This window comes from Triturus cristatus, chromosome 4_1 (genome assembly GCF_964204655.1).
Source record: "Triturus cristatus chromosome 4_1, aTriCri1.1, whole genome shotgun sequence".
Classification (NCBI taxonomy): Eukaryota; Metazoa; Chordata; class Amphibia; order Caudata; family Salamandridae; genus Triturus; species Triturus cristatus.
This window is the reverse complement of record NC_140585.1, coordinates 1011043307-1011067663: the sequence shown is the minus strand read 5'-3', so window position 1 is coordinate 1011067663 and position 24357 is coordinate 1011043307. Positions and strand designations below refer to the sequence as shown.

The 24357-nt window shown below is 45.9% G+C and overlaps 1 protein-coding gene across 2 annotated transcripts in view; it reads left to right on the top strand.

Annotated features, from left to right (window-relative positions):
• The first annotated feature begins 7767 nt into the window (after positions 1–7767).
• RASSF9 (Ras association domain family member 9) overlaps positions 7768–24357 on the top strand; it is a 132473-nt gene continuing 115883 nt past the window's right edge. Inside the window, exon 1 of one of the 2 annotated variants that reach the window (XM_085653927.1) lies at positions 7768–7909. Coding sequence is in view for 1 of the 2 variants with exons in the window: in XM_085653926.1 (XP_085510052.1) it covers positions 11601–11647 (47 nt within the window). In the remaining variant the exon portion in view is untranslated. Of the gene's footprint in view, positions 7910–11259; positions 11648–24357 lie in introns of those variants that run through there. The other variant, XM_085653926.1, reaches the window with a different exon arrangement.

The following is a 24357-nucleotide window of genomic DNA, read 5'->3' as shown; positions in this document are numbered from 1 at the left end:
AATGATGAAGCATGACATGTCTTGGGGTGTATTAGGGCACTTCCTCCATTTGGAGGTTATTCCACGGACCTGACCACCACTTATATCCTTAGGAACTGCATACCAATGTATTTGAACTATTATTACTAAGGAGTTCCTTGTGCTGGACCTTGCCAAAAAACTCCTGGTTCCTCTTTTTCAAGTAGTTTAAAACTGCACACAGGCTGCAATGGCAGTCCGGAGACATGTTTAAAGGGCTTCTTAAGTGAGGGGCACTATCAGTACTTCAGGCCCACTAGTAGCATTTAATATACAGACCTTTGGTACATGTAGTTCCACTTTACAAGGGACTTATACATTAATTAAATATGCCAATCAGGTATTAGCCAATGTTAGTAGGTTTTTTCGAGTGAGTACATGCACTTTAGCACTGGTTAGCAGTGGTAAAGTGTACAGAGTTCTAAGGCCAGCAAAAACGGGTTGAGCAAAAATGGAGGAAGAAAGCATAAAGTTTGGGGAAAGCCACTCTAAAGCTAAAGGGTCTAACAATAATTTCCAACTGTTCCCTGAACGGCTTCTTGCCCTAGAAAGGAATCTTTAGAAGGGAGGACCTATCAGAGAAATCTGTTTTCCAATCCCTCATCCAAAGACTTCTCTTGAAAACACTGCACGTCCAAACGACATAGCTGTTGACACTATGACTTCCGAGGAGACATCCACCAGGAGCTATGCCTCCTGTTCCATAAGGACTAAGATTTCAGAGCAGTCTTTGCTCTCCTGAATTGCTACTGTGAAAACCTCAAAACTCTTCACCAGGGACTGAGAGGCCGATGCAGCATCAGTTGTGCATAGGATTGCTCCCTGCAAACACCTCATTCAAGTCACTAAACACCTTTCTGTCAATTGTATCAGCTGGTGAACAATCCGGATTCACTGCTGTTCTCCCAATTAAAGGTGCCAGAATTGCTTCCAACTTCGCATTATGAGGAATGCTTTCCTCTGCCCCTCCAATACCTAAACCTTCTGCAGTAATCTAGAAATGGTGAATTGATCCACCTTCCTTCTGCAGCCTAACAATCAATATCTTAATTTTCTGATGAAGTCATTGCTTCTCGTAATCTGGAAATTATTTTTCTCCTTCCTCTTGCACTGGCGCAGGGTCTAATCCTAAATTCTCCTTTGTGTGATTGAGAAGAAGTGGCAACTCCTACCAGGAAACATGCTTCCCTAAGGAGGTATTTGAAGCATCTTCCCCAAATCCACAAAACGAAACCAGGGACTGACTTCTTGGTCTCTCTGAGGATACTGATATAGAGCCCCTACATGTTCTGCTATGCGTTTTACCATCCTAGCTAGCGTCAGAGGAATCTGAGCATAGGGTGAACATGGCGACCATCAGCTAAGCGTCTGCGGGTCGACGGTCCCGGGCAATGTAACGCCCTGGACCTTCTGGAGCCCCGCCTTCTTCGTTTTATTCCCCCGCTCATTATCTCGCTCCCCCGTCCCCCCTGTGATACCTTATTGTCATTTTCTGTTTTCCTTCGCTCGTGGAGGGCGGTCGGCCGGCGGATGGCCCCAGAGCTCCAGGAGGTTTCCAGTTCGCTCCGAGCCCTGCGGTGGGAGGGCGCAGCTCGGAAGTGGCGTCGGTGTCGTGCAGTGCACTTCCGGGCCCTCAGAGACAGAGTCAGCACTGGGCAGTGTGCCACGGAAGTGCCGGGAAACGCCTGGAGCATCAAAACGGAGGGGAAAGCCTGCAAGGTAGGAGATAGGATGGTGGGCGCGGAGGCTGAAAACAGCTCGCCAGAATGGAAGGACAGTAAGACGGTTCAGGAGGTGGGAAGGGCAGTCAGCACTGCATGTTTGGTGGTTCCCCCCTGACTGCACCTGGCCTTACTTGCCAGTGTGTACCCCCCCACGCTTGATGTAGAGGATTTAAGAAGAGCCCCAGGTAGGGGGGAGTTAGGAGGGGAAGGGGCCAAAATTCTATGGAGAGGAGTAAGAGCCAGCAGATAAGAGTTGACCCTCGAAAAGGAAAAGTGTGTAGATACACTGTTTGCACAAGGGCCACGCAATTTCTACCTCCCTCCGATGTTATTGCTCAATACCCTGTTGCTTTAAAAACCATACTAGCTGCAGTAGAACCAGGTCGCCTGAGGGCCAAAAAAGGAAAAGGGGAGGAGGAGAAAAGGAGAAGGAGAAGGGGGAAAGAACAGAGCCGTCTGCAGTTGCTAAGAGCCCTAGGGGTAGAAGGAGAGGCAGAAGAAAAAAGTACCGCCACCAAGAGTGAAGATCACTCCCTACTTAAAATCTTATTACAAGGTGCTCACTACTCCAGCTTCAGTCTCAGCCCCCACTAAGGAAGGTGCTCTCTGCCCCATCACAAGTAGGATGGAGACGAGCCAGCTGAGTCTGCCCCGGGCCTCATCGGGAGTAATTTCACTATCACCCCTCCCTCCATATTTACTATAACCCCACCAGTGACGTCCCCTGAGGATTCCAGTAGTTCTAAATCACTTTCACATCCCGTAATTCCTACCTCAAATCGTTTCAGTGTGCTGGAGCTACAGGAAGGGGGGTACCAAGATGACCAGCCGGAAACAACTCAACATGTACCATCCCTGCATCATACTCCCAAGACAAGTCCTGAGTCCCTGGTGGATATTCTCTTGGCCCTTAAGGGAGAGATGGGGAATAGATTCACAGTCTCTTGAGAATAATCAAGTGGCAATTCAGGCCTCCTGCGCTCTGCTGCCTCAGAAACTAGAAGAGGTGTCTCTAAGAACTGATACTCTGGAGCAGGAGATTCCGAAGATAAAAGAAGCACTCGATACAACTTCGGCAGAAATGAATAGATTAACAAGACAAAACAAAGAAATGAGGGACGATCTAGAGCGCCTTGAGAACCACTCTAGGAAGAATAATTTGAGACTGATTAATGTTCCTGAAGCCTTGGAAGGCTCTGACATCAGAGCTTTCATGATCTCACAATTAAGAAACACATTTCTCAAAAATTTGCCAAGTATAGACCTATCTACGGAAATCCAGCGGGTCCATCGGGACCCATACAAAAGAAATCCTGCGAAACAGAAGCCGAGGAAAATCTTGATACATTTTCTTACATACACTGTAAAAGAGGCCATCTTATCGATAGCACTTAAGGAAGGCTCTATAACGTCAAGCTCATTTTCATTTTCTATCAGATCAGATGTGTGCCACACTACTGCCCAGAAACAATGGGAGATGGACAAGCGAATAGAGGAGGTAAATAAATTGGGGGCCAGGGAGCAATTGAAGTTTCGAAGCGTCACTTTGCGTAATGTGGAAGAACCACCTGTGTGTCTACAGCTCAGTTGAGGAGGTAGACGAGCTGATAATAGAAATTAAGAGGAGCGCGGGAGTGTAGGAGAGGGGAAGGGGAGCGAGGGACGTTCAGGGGTCGGGGATCAGAGAGTCCGGGGAGAGGAAAATGCAAAAGAAAAAAGTACAATTTGCCCGGGGGGGTCGAGGCTCATTAGGCAGTAAGCCTAGTATTAGTAGGAAGGGTTCCCCAGAGGGATGGTGGGTTGATAGGGGCACAGGGGTGGGGAGAGGGGAGGGATGGGAGCACGGGGTGGGGAGCAGTGGGAGAAAATCCCCCAAAAATAATCCTCTATCACGTCAGGGAGCTAGCCTTATGTCCTGCATGTGAGCTATTGCCACAGTTAGAATGCTTTTTATATGGGTGACCTTTCTTAATGGGAGCTAGAGATTTAAACTTCCTCTTGTGGAACGTCAATAGGTTAAGATGTGTGCATAGACAGAGGCTAGTTATTTAATATCTAGAACAGAGCTCAGCCCAAATATGTCTTATTCAAGAGATGCCACTGGATCTCTCAGAGAGCCGTACTACCTTTGCGCGGAATCCCTGGATAAAATACTTTTGTACATCAGAGCAGACTGTTCACTGTAAGGGGGTTGCTATTTTAATTAAACAAGGGGTGGGTTGTTTAATAAAATCCTTTAAAACTAATCATACTGGGAGGTGGATTATAGCCAAACTAGACTTCGGTGGAACAGAGCCAGCATGTATATCCTTCTATGGTCCAAACATAGATGACCCTACATATCTATGTAAATTACAGTGGAATCTGATGGAAGTAACCCTTCCTATATTAATAGGAGGAGATTTCAATGTATTACTCGACCCGCTGATGGATGTATCAAATCAGTAGGGACGCCTCAGGTCCGTCAGGCCCTAAATAACATGATACATGATCTGGAACTTTTAGATGTGTGGAGGGCTAAGAAAGGCAATATCATTGGATTCACCTTCAATAGTAGGAAATATGGCCATTTTTCAAGAATAGACTATGTGTTGGCAGATAGATCTATTATAGACGATATGACATCAATTAGCATCCTGCCAAGTCATATTTCAGACCACTCTGCAGTTGCCTTTTCCCTAGCAGGAAGCAGGTATATTTCGAGACCTAGATGGACACTTAAAAGATCTATGTTGGCAATCAAACAGTGCTTGTGCAAATGCATATACCTAGTAAACTAAAGGGAAATAGATACCTCCTGACAGGTCTCAAGTGACTGATAATTGACTTTACCTGAAATAAAAAGTATTTAATTAAATTCAGGCTTGCGTCAGATTGAGATACCTTAAAAACTATGCCCCACTGACCCTCTTTAAACTTTACCAAACCGCCAGGTGCCCTCACCTGTGCTCACTTTCATTTAGCTCCAGCCTTCCCATGATGCCTGCTAACTCTGAACTTTCCCTCCACCTCTGCAGAAGCATCCTCACTGTGTGCCCATGTAGCTTGTTGAATGCCTTTCTGATTAGCTAATTACTTCTAGGACCACTGCGGAAGGCAGCCTGACCCCTCCAGGAATCCAGAAACAAGTGCAACAACAGGGCTCTGCAGTCTAGTGTGGTAGACGCTGCTACATAAATCCTTGCCAGGTCAGAGACCTTAGAGACACACAAATACCAGATGTGAGGAGGGAGGGAGGAGCCTTTTAAGCAAAGAGAAATCGGTTGTTGTGTCTGGGTGCACAGATGCCTCATATTGTAGTGTTTATTTTATTACTCTTCATATTGCTGGAATGATTGCTTTAGCTGGGGCAAATGTAATTACAACAGGGCAACACACAGGGAAGGTCTTGCAAAGCAAGAAACTTACACAGCCAGATATGTTCCTATTCTAATCAAATAGCACACTATAAAGGATTGTTGCCAATTGTATTTTTATCCAAAACAGAAATGTCAATATGTGTTTTGCCATGTTTTTAATTGTATATACCTGTACACTAATACATCCTAAGACTTTCATCTGTAACTCTTGTGGCTCTGTGTTGTCCCATCCACCACTTGCCACAACATCGTCTTCTATTCCTAGCAGTGCTACAACCCCAGGACAGATTCAGGGGACTGGGTACAAATTTACAAACAATGTCCCAAGGAAGAGTAATTTTACAATTAGTCACTTAGTTAGTGGTTTAGTAAGTATAATATCCAACCTCGCCATCAGATTACCAGTGCATTCAATTAATTACATTAGTTATTCATCTAGAGACAAATTATACTGGGCGTACTTCTTAAAAATGTACAAACATATGCATTTATTTACCAACAATACAGAAAAGTGTATGGCCAAAAACAGCACCTGCCCGCTGCCACGAAAGAACCCAGAGATAACATAAAGTCTAAGGGGTCTATTACTATGGTGGGGTTGTCTGCTCACCACCGCAACGGCAAATGGGACCACCCGCCAGAGGTGCGGTGGTCCCACCATGCCAATCAGGATGCGCGGTCGCATCCCGCATTTTTTACATTGCGGCAGACGGTGCTTGAAGCAGCATCCGCCGCAATGTAAAAAATGCATGTTGTGCATTGGCATGCACGACGTGACAGACACCGCGCGGTGCCTGCCACCTTGTTCATGCCAATGTAGGGGGGTACCCCCGAGTGCAGGCAAACCCCAGGGGCCCACAACGGGCCCCCAAAAGTTTTTCCCGCATGCCTTTCCATGGCGGGGTCTCCTCCATGGAAAGGCATCAAACCGCAGGCATTCTAATATGGATGGTGGTGCCTGCAAGGCACCGCCACCATATTGTGTCCCTTTTCTGCCCGGCGGAAAAGCGGCGGACAGTCTTTCTGTCTGCTGCGGTGCCCCTCGCCATACTAATATGGCGGGGGTGAACCAGGGACATTTGGCGGGCGGATCGCCACCGCCAGGCCGGCGGTGGCGCTCTGCCCGATATCATAATGGGCCCATTAGTTGTGACCTTTAACAGCGTGGGCAACCACTCAACAGAATTATAATTACTAAAATAGGGTTCGTGGACGATATTGACTATTAGTAAGATAGGCTTTATTCTTTATTTGCAGACCAATGCTTACTAGAGTGCTATGTTGAGAATTTAGCACAAAACTGTGATGTACTTCAGCTGTTGGAATCTTCTTCCAAGTACTGGAGACATTGACCTGGACGATGATGCTGGACCATCTATACAAGTGAAGGACGAAGGACAATCCGAGGAGATCATCTAACACTCCTCCTAGCAACAATATCTGTGGGCAGCACTGCTCACCAAGACGAGGAGGAGGAGCTGATCTAGGAGGAGGAGGACCTGGATGAAGAGCTGTACTTATGTGGTGTTCCCTTTGAAAGACAGCTCCAGGTCTCACTGCTCTTCCTATTACACATTGTGAGCACTAACAGCCTTTTTGCCCTTATCTGTGGGTTGATTACCCACCCGCTTGTCATGAGCCTTTCCTGTAGCATGAACCAATAATTGCGGGTTGGGTAATTAACAACCATTTATAAGGTTCAATAAAACAACTAGTTTCCATTTTAGGTGTACTTGCTTGGACTTTATTTATATCCCATATACTTTCATCATGCATAGAGCCCCAGGTCAGAGATAGGCGGTCATGACTACAGTTTTCGAACCCCTACCACTTTGCTCTGATAGTTTAAAAGTTCAGAATTCAAATCTGTTATGCATGTGTTCGTAGCTCCGACAATTAACAGAGATATTTGTTTCAATTTAGCGCCAAAATCATACCGAAATATGTAACACATTATGAAGAAATACATTTTTGAATCATTCCAATGAACAATTGTCAGGTTTATTTGACCAACAAGTCCTTTAGCATAAAAGTAAAAACAATATTGTCATTTTCAAAAAAGTTCGCTGCCTCACTATCTCAAACACAAGTTACCCATTTATTATAACTGACCTGAGTAACAGAACTTGGAATTTTATCACGAAGATAAAAGGCAGCATTCCTGACGGATTCTGGACACGTGACCTCCATGTTTACTTTTTCTGTACCGCCGAGCATGCCTGACCAGAGATGCAATTCTTTTGTCTCTGCCTTGGGAGATTAAGGGGGGAGAGGGGGGCAATCCGACACCAAACACTTTATTGTGTGTGAAAAAGGCCGCTTTATTGAAACAGGTGCATATCACAATTTTAACTCCTTGGCCTCGTTAACCCGTTGTTAAATTTGGAAGTCTTTGATTTGGACTTTTTTATCATGCCGTGCTGTTATTATTTTTTTCTCCCTCGTCTGCAGTCTCTAAATGTGTTTCTACTGCAGCTTTTTGTTCCAGCTGAGGGAACTTGTGGCGTGGGACTGCTAGTTCCCCCCGTGGTATGCGCGGCATGCAGAGGGCCTTTATTAATAAGTTACCTATCCCGGTTGGAATAGATTTGGGCCTTGCGGAGTGTGACGCAGGGGCGGTGGCTGCCAGCAGACTTCAGAGCCGTGGGTGAGACGCCGCTGACGAGAAACGCCACGGGAAGCGTGTGAGCAGGTGAGCTGCGCGCGCCCCCTTCCCTGAGGTGAAACGCACTCGCACCATTAATCCCGGAAGAAGGAGGAAGGAAAGGGAAGAACAATTTCCTTGCGGTCGTGATAACTAGCCGGAAGGTCCGCTTTTTTTTTCTTACTGTAACATTAACAGCAACTCATTAAGTATCACGTGCCAGTGCAAGTTAAGGAACTACGCGAATTGGTGTAAACAATGCGTTTAAGGACAACGTGTGCGATTGGTGTATGAAACATCTCTTCTGCATAAAACCTGCAATGTTACCAGTACGGTCATGTTTTATTTTACATTTATTTGTTCTTCACATGTAATTTTCCTGATTAACATGCAGGGATGTTTGCTGTCTTCTGAATCTAATGTGTTATTAGGGGCGATTGACTAGGATGGCTGCAGGGGTTCGGGGATTGTGCCAGATTAGCAGGGATGATCCCGGTCACTTCTGGACGCGTCAATAAAATGTTGTTTTCCATGAGGGTCGGACAGACGGGGCTTCGAACGTGTTGTGAGATCCGGCATTTATGTATTCTAGTTTCTCAAGCGGGATTCCTCAGGATGAATTGAAAATGAGGAAATTTGGGAGCGATGAACTGCGGTTTTTTGCTGTCTCTCATACAATTGCAGTATACTTGCATTTTTGGACCCTACACTAAATTTTCCCTATGATAATGATATATGTTAACAGGGATGAGGAAATAGTGGTAGAGAGATACATCGCGACAGAGGAGACATTTGGAGCGCGTCCAGTTTTTGTAAACACCTTTTCAGTCTGGTTCCTCAGGTTGTACCTGGAGAACTTTCTGCAGTTAAAATGAAGGGTTTGAAAGCACTTTCTCCCGAACTCAAAGAGGCACATTAACGAAACAAGCATTGGCAAAGCCAATAAGACTTGCCTACGAGAGAGCTAGTGGCTTTGTCAATGTTTTTAGTCATGTTCTAGATGCAAAATGAATGGGGGAAAAGAAGGCTATGAGGTAACCAGCGTTTGCCCAGTCATAGCACTTTTTTATTACTGGTGAGAGGGTGAAAGGCATTACGGAAGGAGGGCGAGCAATACGAAGGGTGTGGGGGGGGAGCACTTTAATATGGCCAGCAGCTTTGGACTAATAGCACTTTTGTTATCATGGAACTTGGGTGGGGACAAGCAACGACAATTAGGGGGGGATGTCCATGTCTGAAAGATTCTTTTACAACAAAAAAAAAAAAAGCTCTATGACACGCCAGCACTGGCTCCATCACAACACTTTGTTGTGTTATGGTGGCAGGTGGGGGGACAACATGAACAGCAGTAAGGGGAAATCAACAGCACAGAGGGTTAAAAGGAGTAGCCAAGCAACAACATGGAAGGTGATCAAAGGTGGGAGAGACTAAGCAACAACTAAGAGTGCAGGGTGGCAAAAGGGGTTAAGCAACAACATGGCAGAAAGGATGGAACACACAAAAACACAAAGGGTAGGAGTGTGCAAACAGGAAGGTTGGGAGGGAGCAAGCATCAGCACGGAGGGGGGACATGAGCTCAATGACAAGAGCGGCACGGTGGAGGGAGAAACACATTAGGGAGACATCCTACAAACACATGCACTCTTATGAAGTGCTTCAACAAAAAGGAAAAATTAAGCTCAGAAAAGGTCAACAGTGGAAGGGCAGAAGTACTTGAGCCATGCTCCATATGAGGGCCAAGCACAAGAAGGGGAAGTGAAGCAGGCACACAATGGCCAAAGAGAAGCAAGCAAATGAGAGTGACGATGACACCAACCAATGGTAAGCAATGAGTGGGCTCTAGGCCCACTGCAATCTAACAAAATGTCTCACAAGTGACAGTGCATGCATTGTCTCAGGCAAGACCTAAAAATAGTGCAACTCAGCACAGCAACCAGAGTGGTTAGGCTATGTTGCGCTAGTGAGGGGAGACCAGACAGGGGCATATCTACGTAGATATGGTCTCTTCCCAAGCACTGGAGCACAAACAGGCTGCCTGGGGAAAAGATGTGTCTGTGAAATCTAGCATAGGCTTTGTACTGGAAGGATACCCTTTTTAATACAAAATCCTATGCTTATACAATTGTTTAATTTCATGCATGGATGAGTGCAGTACTGTGTAAAATTCCACCATGCAATGTCTGAAATGTAGGGAGAAATTAAAAGATTTCTCCAACGTAGCACCTTCCTCATGGAGGTGTTAAAATTTTGTTGCAACGCCCTGTCTAACACTTTTTTTTAGATAATTCTCTGCATCAAAAACCATGGGAGGCAATGTGAGAATGCTCCTTTCATGCATAGCAGCACAAAGAGATAACTGATTTACTGTAAGAGGTACTTTAAAGCGCAAAGTTTTGCACTTGAATGTAAATTCTTTATCAACTATTTGCGCCACTTTGTGTGTCTTCCATGACTTTGCGGCATTACAAAGTCTTGATAAATCTACCATAGAATGTCAAATAAGACACCATTTATTTCAGAGTTCCCATTGATAGAACAGCTCGGAATTTCCATCTGGGTCCTCCGACACACTGGTAGTAGGGAATCAACTGCATTGTCTCAGCCAACACTGAGGTTTCTCCAAGTATCTATTTATGTCATCGGGCAAATTGTTGGTGGAAATTCCAATATTGCAAGGTAGGATGGTAGCATTTCCACCCCCTCTTGTGGTGTGTAGAGAAACATTATCACTGGCCCCATATCTTATTTCCCCAAAAATCAATTGTTGTTTTTTTTCCGGTGTGTGTTACCAAAAAACTAACTTTTTCTTGAGACCCTGACCCTTTTCATGGCGGTCTTTCACGGTGCTGAGTCTTCCATTGGTACCACACCATGGCATGCTCAATGGAGAAGAAGCTTTCTCTGCCGGCGCCACGTCCGCGTCTGCTATAAGCAGTTCCCAAAATTAGGAAGACAGACTCCCATATACATGGACAAATGATAATTTGTTAGGTTTTTTGCAATTTCTGCATTACCAGTTCTTTAAACTAAGGACACAGTCTCCAGATACATATTTTTTTTGCCTTATCTGAAATGTGCGCAATTCTCTTTCTCACATATTCCCAAGTGCAAGAAAAAACAACTAAACATATTGTGGAGAAGTTTTGAAAGTTTCTAAAAGTCACAAAGCCATGTTCCTCAAACATGGTTTGTTTCCACATAGCTAAAACTGGGAATTAAAAAAAGTTCTTTAGTTAGTGTCCTAATTCCCTTTCTTTGGTAGACGCTCCACTCACGCCCTCTTGGCGCGTTGTGAATGGCTAGATCTGTGAGAGACGCAGTTGTTTATGATTGGCCTTTCATACATGATTGTTTACATGAGAGGACTCCCAGGGTCGCCTAACCATAGTTGCCTGGTTCTCTATGTGGAATTACCCCTCCCTGACACTCCCTTTCACTCCCCCTCCAGTACCTCTCTGGGTGGCAACTCGGCAGCTCTTAAACGCCAGTTAAGGCATCAAACAAAACAGCTCCTTTCACTGCTGCAGAGCCCTGGCTGGTCTGAAAGGTTAGAAGGAATGTCAATAAAAGCCCGATCACAATAGAGGGTTTTGCTGCTGCTGCTTAAGGCGCTTCCGTGAGCTTGGAGTTGGGCAGGACTCCAAGAGAGCTGCAGCCCCAAGCCCCTGTGCTTGCTGCTGCTCGCAGTCACTGCGGCGGGACTTGCTCAACTACTCACTTCTCAGCAGAGCTCCCTCGCCCCGCCTAAGGCGAGCGCAGCCTGTGGTACTTGGTCCGTGTCCCGGGGCAGGAGGAGAGGTGGCCATGGCGTCCCTGCCACGGATTCCGCCGTCGTGAGCGCGCGCCGCCACCGCCATGTCCCCATTCGGGAGGAATGCGTCAAAGACACGGCGTAAACAGAGGTAAGAGACCTGCTGACGTCTTCGGCTGCCAACTGACCCGGTTTTAAGGAGTTGGGACCGGCGGACGTATCCCTTTATTCACTGCCACTTTTTCTACTTTTAGTTGTCTCAGGCACATTTTTTGTTCAGTCGAATAGCTTCGAAGAAATGATAATCGGGGGAAGTTCTAAACACTGCCTGCCTTACATGTGGATACAACGTTTCCACCTCGCCGGTGTCCCGTCACCCGCTGCCTCACTCCCGCTCCTCTTTGTTTTTCATAGATGGCATGTTTTCTGCACGTTCCATCAACACCTTTATACGGTTCTGTTAGCGAACAGGAGAGAAGAAGTCCGTTTTAAGAGCACTTTCCCTTTTTGGAGCGTCTCACCATAACTGAGGTTATTTTTCGGGGTGCGTCTGGGTTCTCTTTGGCACAGACTTGCTCTTTAGGCGCTCAAATGGTCCACAGATCCGATGACGGCATGTACAAGTAAATAAGATTACAATGCTGAAAAGTGCCCGAATGTACTTTAAAAAACACCAATACTTGTGTTTGGGAGGGAGGAAGTGAGCGTGCAGTGATGCTGCCCGCGTGACGTTCACTAGAACAGGACGCACCTGAGCTAGAATTTACAAACACACTTATTACTTGTTTGTTTCAGCTCTTGTGTATTGCTCAAACGTTCAGAAGGCCGCGTATCAAAGCACTGGTAGTATGCGGGAATGGGCGAGTGCTGCATCGGAGTATAAAGGACAGAAGCATGTTTTTCTTCATGCACGCATTGTTTAGCTGTTGATCTTTAAACTAACAACTTTTATTTCTTTTTCACAATAAAGGGGTTTTCGCTCACTCACCTATCATGGACGCATGCTCTATATTGCACAGACTTCATTAGGAAAAAATACGTATTTTAGACACCATTAAAGACAGGTGGGTGTATACAACCCGCTTTTTGGATTAGATATTTTCCTCGTGGCTTCCAGCCAGCCGATGCGTTTCCCACGTATCTAGCTTTGACCTCCGGTAGTGACATATTTTATTACCTTCCTGAGTTTTTCAGTTTTCCTGAAGTTTCAAATGTTTTTATGGGACTGCAGGTCCGCGCCCACCGCGGGGTCCCTGCCTTCTGCTGTACTAGTGCGACACATTTCAAAATATATTGTGTAAAGCGCATGAAACCAACAGCAGGTGCGTTTCGTGTATGTCTGCGCGTGTTGACGCATGCTGCACCCGACTTTCGTTCTTACAAACTGAAAGTTGATAAAGCGGGCATTCATTTTTACGTGAGACGGCTTGTTCCTCTGGAAAGTCCCAGCCTCGCCATTGCTTAGGAGAGTCGGTCGTTGCTCAGGTCTGCTTATATTGCTGTTTGACCGAGGGTTCAGATGGAGACGACTTGTGTCGCACTCACTCTGATGCGCTTTGAAGGCACTTATTTATGCTATGCATTTGCACTTACGTTGTAAAATGTTATGTTATGTTATGTTAGTGCTATTTGTACTGCGCACGGCTGCTCCAGCGAAGGAGCGTCCCGGCGCACCGACAAGGTGGCGAACACAACACAACTGGGGAACAGAAATAACTATTAAGAAATTGGGGAGTGCAGGATTTAACAAAGCTCAGAAAATAAATAAGTTTTAGCGGCCTTGCGGAAGGAGAGCAGGTCACCAAAGGTCCGGAGTTTCAAAGGGAGAGCGTTCCAGAGTGCGGCTGCCCGCACCTTAAAAGAGCGACCCCCCACCCGACTGAGTTTGAACCGAGGGGCTACCGCTAATTCTTGGTCTAGCGAGCGCAGAGTGCGGCCCGGGATGTAAGGGCGCAAGAGTTGGTGCAGTAAGGGAGGTGATAGGCCCTTCAGAATTTTGAAGGAAAGGCACAAAACTTTAAAGTGGATCCGCTGCCTAACGGGTAACCAATGCAAGGCTCGCAAAGATTGACCGGCCGAGCAAAACCTAGGAAGACCTATGATCGCTCTGGCCGCAGCGTTCTGCACTCTTTAAGCTGCTCCTTTATGCATTATTATTTATTGCGCCGATTGTAGTTGGGACCAGCAGGGAGCTGGGTAAAGGCTAGGCAGGTCTTGAGAGAATTGTGGGGCTTTGTTTGGTTACATCTCGTGGTTTTGTGTTTTTACACAAACAGTGACCGTCCCACTTTAAAGCATGGAGGTCCAACGGAGGTTCAGGAGGGCTGGATCTACGACAGGTTTCCAAGAAAACAACTAGATATGTAATTGAGCTCCCTGTAGGTTCATTGCACGGCAATTTATTTCATGTAGATATCTTGAAAATCTGGTAAACACCCTCCCCTCCCGTACATACATTGGACATCCTTAGTTCAAAGGGAACCATAGCCCATACTTTGTGTACCGGCCATAAATAAGTGTGATTTGGGGACATTCTAATAAATATCGCCTGTAGTGGTAAAAAAAACCGAACAATCAGTCATATTTTTCCTAAATAATGTAGATTATGTACACAATGCAGAACACAACTCTGTGATCATAAGTGGTGCTGCTCCAGCTTGTATTTAAGGTGCTGAAGTCACTGAATACCATCATGGCATATGACCAATCCTGGGCCAGGCCTGTGCGGGAGCGGGTGGCTGTAATACTTGGGTGACCATCTGCTCCTATTTTTGTCATGGTGTGCTGGCAATGCAGTCCAGCATTGCAGATGCACCGGCAACTTTAAGGGCTTTCAGCCGCTTGACCCACTGTACCACCCTGTCTTGTGCTGATGGCATGTTTGTGTGGGCCTCAGATTTGTCACCCTCCTACCACCCTCAGATTGAGCTGTGGCTTGGATAGGGCAATTTGTTGTAACTGGGCGAAAACACAGGAGTGAAACAAGAGTATTGTGAAATTTGCAAAATCACGCTAATTTTGTAAAGGTCTAGCTCTTGTAGATGTATAAAGTGCACTGACACCCTCAGGCTTCCTTACCATATATAACAAAGTCTTGCTTTGCCATATGTTCAATGTTCAATATTAAGCCTTGCCTGAACATACAGTTATATATACACACACACACTCACACACACCTACACACACACACACACACACACAACCCCCCCCCCCCACACACACACACATATATAATACTGTATGTTCAGGCAAGGCTTAATATGAATTTATGAATTTCTTCGGGAATGAAGGATGGTTAGAGCAAAACTGTAGCTGTTTAGGAAGTTTGTTCCATAGTATAAGAGCACATACCGGAAAACATCTGCCCACTAATTGTCCTCTGTAGATCTTTGGAGCTTGTAAAAACAAGTATTTAGATGACTGCAGTGTCCTGCTAGGAGTGTATGGATGACCCTTCGAAGAAGGAAGCCTGGATTTAAACCATACAAGGTTCAATGGGCAATGTTAAGCACATCAAAGGTTATACGTTTGCGTGTTGGAAGGCCAAGAAGGGCCACCCAGATGGCAGCTGATGAAAAAGACGTGGGTGCTCCAGCTGCTTATCTGGTTGCTTGCTTTAGGATCCATTAGAGGTGACCAATAAGGAATGTTTTTGTACTTGGGTAAAGACTATGACACTAGTCTAGTCTTGAATCAATAATCGCAGCAATATGTTTGATTTTGCCCTCCAAGGTTGAATGAGACAGAACTGGGTTGAATCAACGCAACTAAAAAGCACAAGATGAAACAACTTCTGGCCCTTGAGCATCCATTTGTAGCTCGACATTCATCTTAAGACCTAAACTTTTTGTGGTTTAGCTAATGAAGGGCTTGTGATGCAAGCAGGCAGCCGGCGAGAGTGAAGCTGTACATGATTGCAAGGCCAACCAGCAGAATCTCCGTATTGTCCATATTTAGCGTGAGCCAGTGTTGGCTCATCCAGGTATAGACCAAGGTCAAACAGTTCTGTATAATCTGAGGTTAGTGACTGGAGTTTAAATATTAGCCGGATGACATCATCATCATTTGTATATAAACTCCGGCTGCTAGATCGACTTAGAGATTCTAATGGCATCAAGAATATATTAAAACAAGGCAGCGATAGGGAAGAAGCCTTGGTCACCACAGCTGGGTGTTTGGATACTGACAGATTCTGATCAAATATCACTTGTGGGCCCCTTCCAACGAAGAAGGAGAAAGCTATTGCAGTACTGTACTGTCAATGGCAATAGTTTGAATTAGTTTTATTAGGATGGCATTGTCAGTGGTGCTGAAGATGGCAGATGAGTCTAACAGTATCACGCCTGGGCATATTGCCATCTGCAGCCAGCTGTAAACCATCCACCAAAGCCAGAAGGGCGAGTTCCTTGCTCCTTCTAGCTCGACGTCTGACTTGGCAGTCATCTAAGATGCTTGTGGACTCCAGAAAAAGAATCAAATACCTTTAAGGTCGGACGCTAAGGGTTAAGGGTCGTCCCCTAGTTCTAGTGCCAATGCAGTGTGGCAGCTAATACAGTATACGGGTCTGGTACTGGCCAATCACCAGCCTGAAGGACCTCAGCCCTGGGACCTAAGTCTGAGAGCCCAAGCACAGTTTGCTGTCAGTCACTAACCAAATTACCTTGATATATTAGGCATGTAGGACACTTATTTTGTTGCCAGGATAATCACGTTTGTGCATTGTCTCCATCTAACATGCTATGTCAAGGAACAGGGGTGGGCAACCGAGGAAGCATCCCGCCCTCCCCGGCTACCACCATTGCACATTCCAACTTTGGATGAACTGTTGTAGACCCCAAGTTTGTAACTTGTGGGCCTGCTGGAATGCCCGGCCAACACCCTTATTCCAGCTTTTACAACCAACCTAAGAAATATTCATCTTTATATGAAATATTATTCAAAGGTTCAGAAATTTCCTGTGCCGTCCCATTGGTTCTGCAGCTGCTGCTCTTGACCTTTGAACTCCACATCCTCTGCACATCGGAAGGTCAATGTTCAACACTTTGTGTAAGTTTCCCTTGCTGCTCTCAAAGAGGAGAGGAAGGAGGCTTGAAATGAAAACACCACTCAGAGTGAAGCAATGTTTGCTCTGCCTTCTCTCTGAGGCCGTGGAATGTTAATCACACAAACTCTACAACAGCTACCGGGAGCCTAAGCATGAGTGGCAGGAGTATAATTGTGCCGCTGCTGGTGGCACTGACTGTGGTATGAGGAAACGCAGGCTGAGGCAAGCACTGCAACACAGGTGCTGCTGCCCTTTCACAAGCTTCTTAATATCAAATACTGTCTGAGTGGGCCAGGGGTGAGTGCCCACGAGGAGCAGCTGCGGAGCTTGTGGGGTGCGGTGATTAATGTCAGAGAGAATGCTTCTATTGTATAATCTTAAGAAATGTCTCAAAACACAGCCTAACGGATTGACTGGCGTAAAGAAAAGCTGTATTACAGACTACTTCACCAAGCCTCCTCAGTGAAACAGACATGAAGCCGACTTACAAAACAAGGGCCACTAGCCCTTCTGTACAAGCCATGCTGGCGTGGAGGCTGCCGGGATTGGTTGATGTGGGAGGGGAAAGGGGAGTGGCAACAGCTCTGCTTCCTGCAGGCTGCAACACTGAGCTGGACATTGCCTCGGCAGGAACCAGACCTGGGCGAGGGGTGAGTCCCACAGTCAAGCACACACTGATTCAAGAAAAGACACACATGCAAAGTAATAGCGGACGCAAGGTTAGCCAATGATGGGAACACAGGTGGAAAACAGAGTGGGAAGGCCGTTGCTCCACCCGATAGTTGTACAACTGAGGGAGGAGGTTAACCTACACCCCCACCCCCACTCACCTGTGTATCGGGACCTTTTGGGAAGAAGGTTTGTAACGTGTCTGGGGAATACAGCACTAAGCTGCCGCTCACTAAATTGTTGCCCTGCGTGTGATGTGGGCAAATACAGATGTCTTTCTTAATTCCCTCTCCCACCACCCATGCATGCTAGACCTAATTGATCACACAGTATCTGTTCTCTGTAAATAAACACAGCTGTATTTCAAATGAACAAAGTGATTTCAAGCTACACACAAGCAAAACAATTATTAAAAAAATGATATCGAAATAGTTAACAATTAACAACTGAAAAGAGGCCATTCATAATAATTGAAAACACATAATATCTTCCTTTTTTTGCAATTATTGTACTATTCCTTCTTTACTTTAACAAAAAGAGGAAAAGTGTGTTAATGCTAAAAAGCAAGTATGGAATCCAGGTATGCCACAGACGTTCACTGGTTAGAGGCTGCAGACCCGTAAGCAGAGAATCGGCCAGGGACCAGGGTTCAATTCCTGACGCGGCAGGGTCGTGGACCAGGGTCAAAACGGACTCGATAATTCTCGCCTCGGTACCTACTCTAACCAGGAACACACTCGGCAACTCTGGGCATTAAGCTTGCCTCATCTCTACAACGGCCCCCCACAGACGCCAGGGATGCCTGGTTTCACCTTGGAGATACCCAGAAAGGGACCATCTCACAGGGATAGCCAGCGGTCTATAGCGCCGGGACACTTCCGAGTAGCTGTGCGCTGAATAAATTAAAATAACATAACATAACGTTCAGATAGGTGCTTATTTGCAAAGAGGGTGCTTTTCTCCTTGTCGGTTTGAATGACTTCCTAGCATAGCATGCCAGGTTGACGTGAAGATTGTGCCAAACATTAGCAAAAGCCCCAAAAAGTTGTCTTTTTTTCCTGCATGTGCATATCACTCCAAAAGCAAAATAGCTTTTTGACTGGTGTGCTGCAAATCGCCGTACTATTCCTGACGTGTGTATAGACTGTACAGTCACCCTAAGCAGTCTCTTGATGGCATCGACACAGAACAGAGGTCCCAACTCAACGCAGGATCTTGTGGGATTATTGACACATGACGTGTTTCTTGTTGGCCAACACAATGGGGCTCACTTAATTCACCTCAGATGAAGGGCAAAGTGGAGCCCGGTGACACACCCAGGCCCCTTTACTGGATGCCCTAGTCCATTGAGTCACTCACAACCTCCAGTGCCCCTTGGAATCTCCCAGTGAAAATGTTTACCCTTTTTGACCGCTACTCACCTGCAATTGTATACAGGCCATTAACTGAGTATTTCCCATGTATGGGAAAGGAAACTCTACTTCTTCCCGAAAACTATTAGCATATTTTGTGGACATTCTGCTGGCATTCTTTGCTTTCGTGTAAAATGTTGAAGCATAAATATTTCTAATTTTTCATGAAATGGTGTTCAGTAATAATCGTTTTAATTATGTGTTTCTCTTTTGTGCTTATTATGAGCCCTGTTTTTACTTTCCGAGCTCTCCTATGTGGTTGCTTAAGCAGACTTGGTTTCCCACAATCTCTGTATGAGGCAAAATGATTTGTAATATTGTTAATAACTTATTCTTCTTTAGCATGTCACATCGAACGTCTTCCGTTTCAGAATACTGTAAAAACCACCGCTGTTATTGGTGCCCAGTTAAATGCTGCTCATTTACTGTTCTCAGAAGTATGGAAGGCTGAGTTAGCCATATCAGGATTCTCAGGCATGGCATGCAGGTTGGAGCAGATGTCAGCTGCAAGCATTTAACTAACGGAACCCTTTTATTGCCTTAGTTCCTGACTGTGGTGACTGCTGTTCGTGTACTTGCCATGAAAGGCAAATGGCTGTAACACTTTTCTTTTTTTGTTTATTTAAGGGAAGGTTAAGTTTAATTGACACCTTAATGACTTGTCTTGTCCTAAGTGGCTCCCCCTGTCATGATGAGTCATTCTAATATGTGCATATTCATGAAGCGCACAGAATGCCATGCAAGCATACTGTGTGGACACCACTTGCCGTCTTTCTGTTGCCTGATGTCCTCATTCAAAAAAGTCACTGAAACTTAGAACATCTATGAGTAGTTTCAGGTGTAGATGAATCTAAATGACTCTAAAACACATCTCCAAATACACCTGTTAGGAGAATCAACAAGCATTGGCAAAGACAATTGGTTACTGCGCTAATAGGCCAAGCTTTTGACTTTGCCAATGCTTTTAAATTGCTATTATTGTTACATGCATACTCATGTCTCGTGATGCATGGGCACAAATGGATATTAAAGAAATCCCATTCCAAGAGGGTCGATGATGTAAGTGCATGCGTCACAACTCACGCTTGCGCGCAGCAGGGCGTCGAGACACATTGTGGCTCTTCTCATATTAATTTACTGTTCCAGCATATTGTATGAACCTGTTAGAATAGCACATTAAGACTAAAAAAGTGCAAAGCAAAGTGAATGCCAGCACCAAAAATGGAAGCAAGTATCCCAGTAGCAGTTTTCAGCTGCCGGGCCCTCTCAAATATATATATATTTGGAACAGTGAGGGTGATGGAGAGCGTGATGTGGAGTATTCAGTAATGGGGAAGGGATACAAAAAATTAAGTGCACAGGGAAATAGGTACAAGCTGGGTGGCAGGAGAGAGAGATCAAGGCGAAGAATGATACGTAAAGAACAGAGGTCTCCTAAATTAAGATTCGAAATTCACAACACATCCAATCAGAACACTGTGAGACCAAAATGATGCTAGGTGGAAAAAACACAAGAATAGGGCAAAAAGCATTGTATCAAGAGCGGACCTCAGAGACAGAAAACAAAATCATCCAATCATGAGCAAGAGGCTTACTCAAAACCAACTATTGGCATATGTGTATGTATCAAAAACAATAGATCTGTCTACAGACACCAAAAGTCTGTAGCTGAGACCCTAAAGGGCAAGAACACTAGTGATATAGAGGGACACCATGCACAGCGCGCGCTACAGATTGAATTGTCTTTTAATGAATCATGGGTTGTTGTACATAACTCAGTGGTGCTCAGTGCATCTCTCTCAGAGGATGAAAGTCTCAATGGGCATGCCAAAATTCAAACCTGTGATGTTACAGACAGCTTTCTCCACTTGAGACTTAATTCTGTTAGTCAATATGTCGGCTCTCTTCCAATCTCCATCTCTAATCTTCCATTTCCAAACTGAGTAGATCAAGGGGCATATATATGAAAATACAGATTTGCGAGTCCTTAATAGCGATTTTTTGGGAATCACTATTAAGGACTCGCAAACTGCTATGTAGGAGGGAATCGAAATAATAATTGCGATTCCTACGCACTCCTTAATTGCGACTCGCAAATTGCGAATCGCAATTAAGGAATCCCTTCCCATTCATTCCTACGGGCCAAGAGGCCGATAGGAATGGATGGGAATTGCGTGCACAAATTGCGAGTACCCAATAGGTATTCGCAAATTGCGCACGCAATTTCAAGGGTGCAAGGGTTCCAAAAGTACACCGTGTTGCACCCCTGAAATGTGCATGTGTGCACATGTGGAGCACATACATGCCCTAAGGGCATGTATGTGTGCCACATGGCACTTTGAAAAAAGCAAACTGTAAGTTGGTGGTAATATGCGATTTCTTATGCCAAATTTACACAGCTTAGGTGCTTTCTACATCGCATTTAAGGAATCGCAATTTGCGAATCCTTAAATGCAATCACAAAATAGGGAATCACAAATTTTGCGATTCCCTATTTTGCGATGGTCTTTTGGGATGATACATCCCAAAAGGCCTTTTCCCGTTCACAAACAGGCTGATTCTGAGAATCAGCCCATTACATATGCCCCCAAAACCCTTGGCAATGCCACTACATTTACACATTGTCTTTGTAGCATCAAATCAAGGGATTGACTTGATATTCTAGTTATCACTTTGTTATTTTAAACAGGTGTGTTTCTTCTTCTTGGAATATGACTTGTATGGTGTTATAATTTCATTGGTAAAAACTAGCATTTCACCTCTGTTTAGTTCCATCTTTATTAGCGGCTATAACGATACATAATCCAGATCAATTAATTGCTCCCCCATAAAACAATATGCAGAAAAATGCTTGAAAGCATTATCAAACGGAGAAAAACTGCATTATCCACCAAGGAACTGTGATATCGCTCCTCGCGATACTTTGTTTGGGGTGCTCCCATTCGTGCTGCGGAGCCGCGGGGGTGAGCGGTGAGCTCTACCCGTGTACTTAATTGTATTTGGTTTGTCCCACGCAGCATGAGTATTTGGTAATAAAGAGTTGTGCGCGTGCGCCCGGTGTCAGAGCCGAGACATGCGATCAACAGTGAACACCAGCTGTGTGCTGGCTTGTTAATCGCGGCCTACACCACGCACCCAGTGCGATCAGCACCGCACGGTGCCGCACGACAGTGATCCCCGGTCTGGGCACTAATATTCACGGGCTTAGACATAACATTTGACAACGAGGGCTGTGACTTGTGGTTTCAGGGGGCGGCTGCGTACAGTTCCAACAGGTGTGCAGTGCTCATGCCACAGTGATTCCACTCCCACATGCTGCCTGAAACGGATGGGGGACACGTCCTGGAGGGCACCTGCTGCGCAACGTCATGAGTCCTGAAGGGGCAGAGTTGGTGTGCTGCTGCAGAGCACTGACTACCAGTCCGGTTGGTGATACTCCGGAGCTCATGAGTGCACACAGCAAACCGTGAGTAGTGGCACTGGGTGAAGTGGCCATTAGGTGCACTGAACATTGCCGCTGTCTCCAGGCATAGTCACATCACCTGCCATTCAGGGGGACACACTGGTGACACAGAGCCTCTATAGTCATGGCTCACATCCCTGCCATAGAGCCCTTTGTGATAGATGGGGCACCATCTGCTCAAGCCCCGAGGTGGAAAGAATGGGTGGAGCGGGTGCTCTTATTCTTTGAAGCCACAAAAGTGGATGATGAACTGAAGTGGGCAATGATTCTACATCTTGGAAGGAAGGATGTGTATGAGATAGCCAAGTCAGTGGCAGAAGCAGCGCCAAAGACTCATCTCACGCTCATCACAGCCCTAAATGCACATTTTGAGCCCATGGCGAATAGCGACTATGAACATTTTGTGTTCAGACAAGCCAGGCAACAGCCTTAAGAGTTGCTGGATGTATTTCATGCACGGTTAAAGCAGCTAGCCAGCACCTGTGAGGAGATCAGAAGCCAATTCATTCAGGGGTGCGCTTCAGCGAAGCTGAGGGAGCGAATCCTCCATAATTCGGGGAAGTCATTGGCAGAGATACTTATAATGGGAAGGACTAAAGAGCTATCAAAGGCATGGGCGGCACATATGGAGGGCGCACTGTAGGCTCCCATCAAGACTGAACCAGTGAATGCAGTCGCCCCGACCACCATGACAGTGCCAATAAAGACAAGAGGGCAGAGAACACGCATATGTGGATACTGTGGGGGACCCTCACATAGGCCGTCAGAGTGCCAGCGAAAGGTAAAAGGTGCAGGGCGTGCGGTAAGATGAACCACTTCATGAAAGTCTGTCGATCAAGTAGAGGACCAGCTGTGAGGTCCCAGATGAACGTGATCCCAGAGTCACAGGAACAAGGCAGTGATATGAACTATGATGGCTGAGAAAAACACAAGGTGCACTCGGTGTTCACTGTAGGGTCGGCATTGAGTACCCAGAGTCAAATGTCACAGTGCCAAGTTCTAGTGGGGGAACGCCCTTCGACGGCGATCGCCGATACTGGAGCGTCCATAAACATCATGTACCATTCACCAAGGGATGACTCCTCCTCCAGCACTGATGCCTGCCAAGTTCAAAGTGTTTGCATATGGACAATCCAAAACCCTGGCCATTAGGGGAAAATTCAGGACTACCCTAGACTATGACAAGCAGGAAGTGAAGGCTGTGGTGTACGTCACGGAGTAAGGACATGGCATGTTGCTTGGGTGCAAGTCAGCAGAGGCCCTCGGCATAGCTACATTTGCCTTTGGAATACACCAGGAAGGTGTGAGTCAGATATTGGAAGAATTCCCGAAAGTGTTCAATGGAATCGGGTGTCTACGGGACAAGCAGATACATCTCCATATTGACCTCTTGGTGCAGCCAGTGGCCCTTCGACACAGGCGGGTTGCATTTCTCCTGAGACCCCTGGTAGAAAAGGAACTGCGCAAACTGAAAGAAGCAGGGATCTTTAAAAAGGTGAAGGGTCCGGCTCCCTGGGTATCAACAATTGTGGTTGCGAGGAAGCCCAAGCAGCCAGGGGAGGTAAGAATCTGTGTTGACATGCGAATCCCCAACACGGCAATCAAAAGAGAACGGCATTTGACTCCGACCATTGATGACCTGATAGGGTAACTAAGCAAGGCCTGCTGGTTCTCAAAACTTGATCTTCAGGCTGGGTATCATCAGCTCGTTCTCGATGAACCATCCAGGTACATCACAACATTTTCCACGCATGTCGGATTGAGTCAATACAAGAGGTTGAGTTTTGGGATATCGAGCACTGAGGAGGTGTTCCAAAACCCCATCAAAGAACTTCTGGCTGACCTCCCGGGCCTGGTGAATGTGAGTGATGATAATATGGCCCACGCAAAATCCATACAAGAGCATAACAGTCGGCTGCGACAGGATCTCCAGCAAATACAAGACTCTGGGCTCACTCTACATAAAGAAAAATGCGAGTTCCTTCAAAAGAAACTGTAATTCTTTGGGTATACATTTTCAGCAGATGGAGTTGCTCCTGACCCTGAAAAAGTTAAAGACATCAAAGAGGCTCCGGCTCCCACAAATGTGACAGAAATGTGCAGCTTCCTTGGGATGGTCAACTACGGCGGTTTATTTATCAAAGACCTATCCTCACTGACCACACCACTGAGACAGCTAACCAAAGTGTCTGTTCCGTGGGTATGGGGCCCAGAGCAAGAGACTGCATTTCAAGCCACCAAAGACGCACTATCGAGCACCACCACGCTGAGAT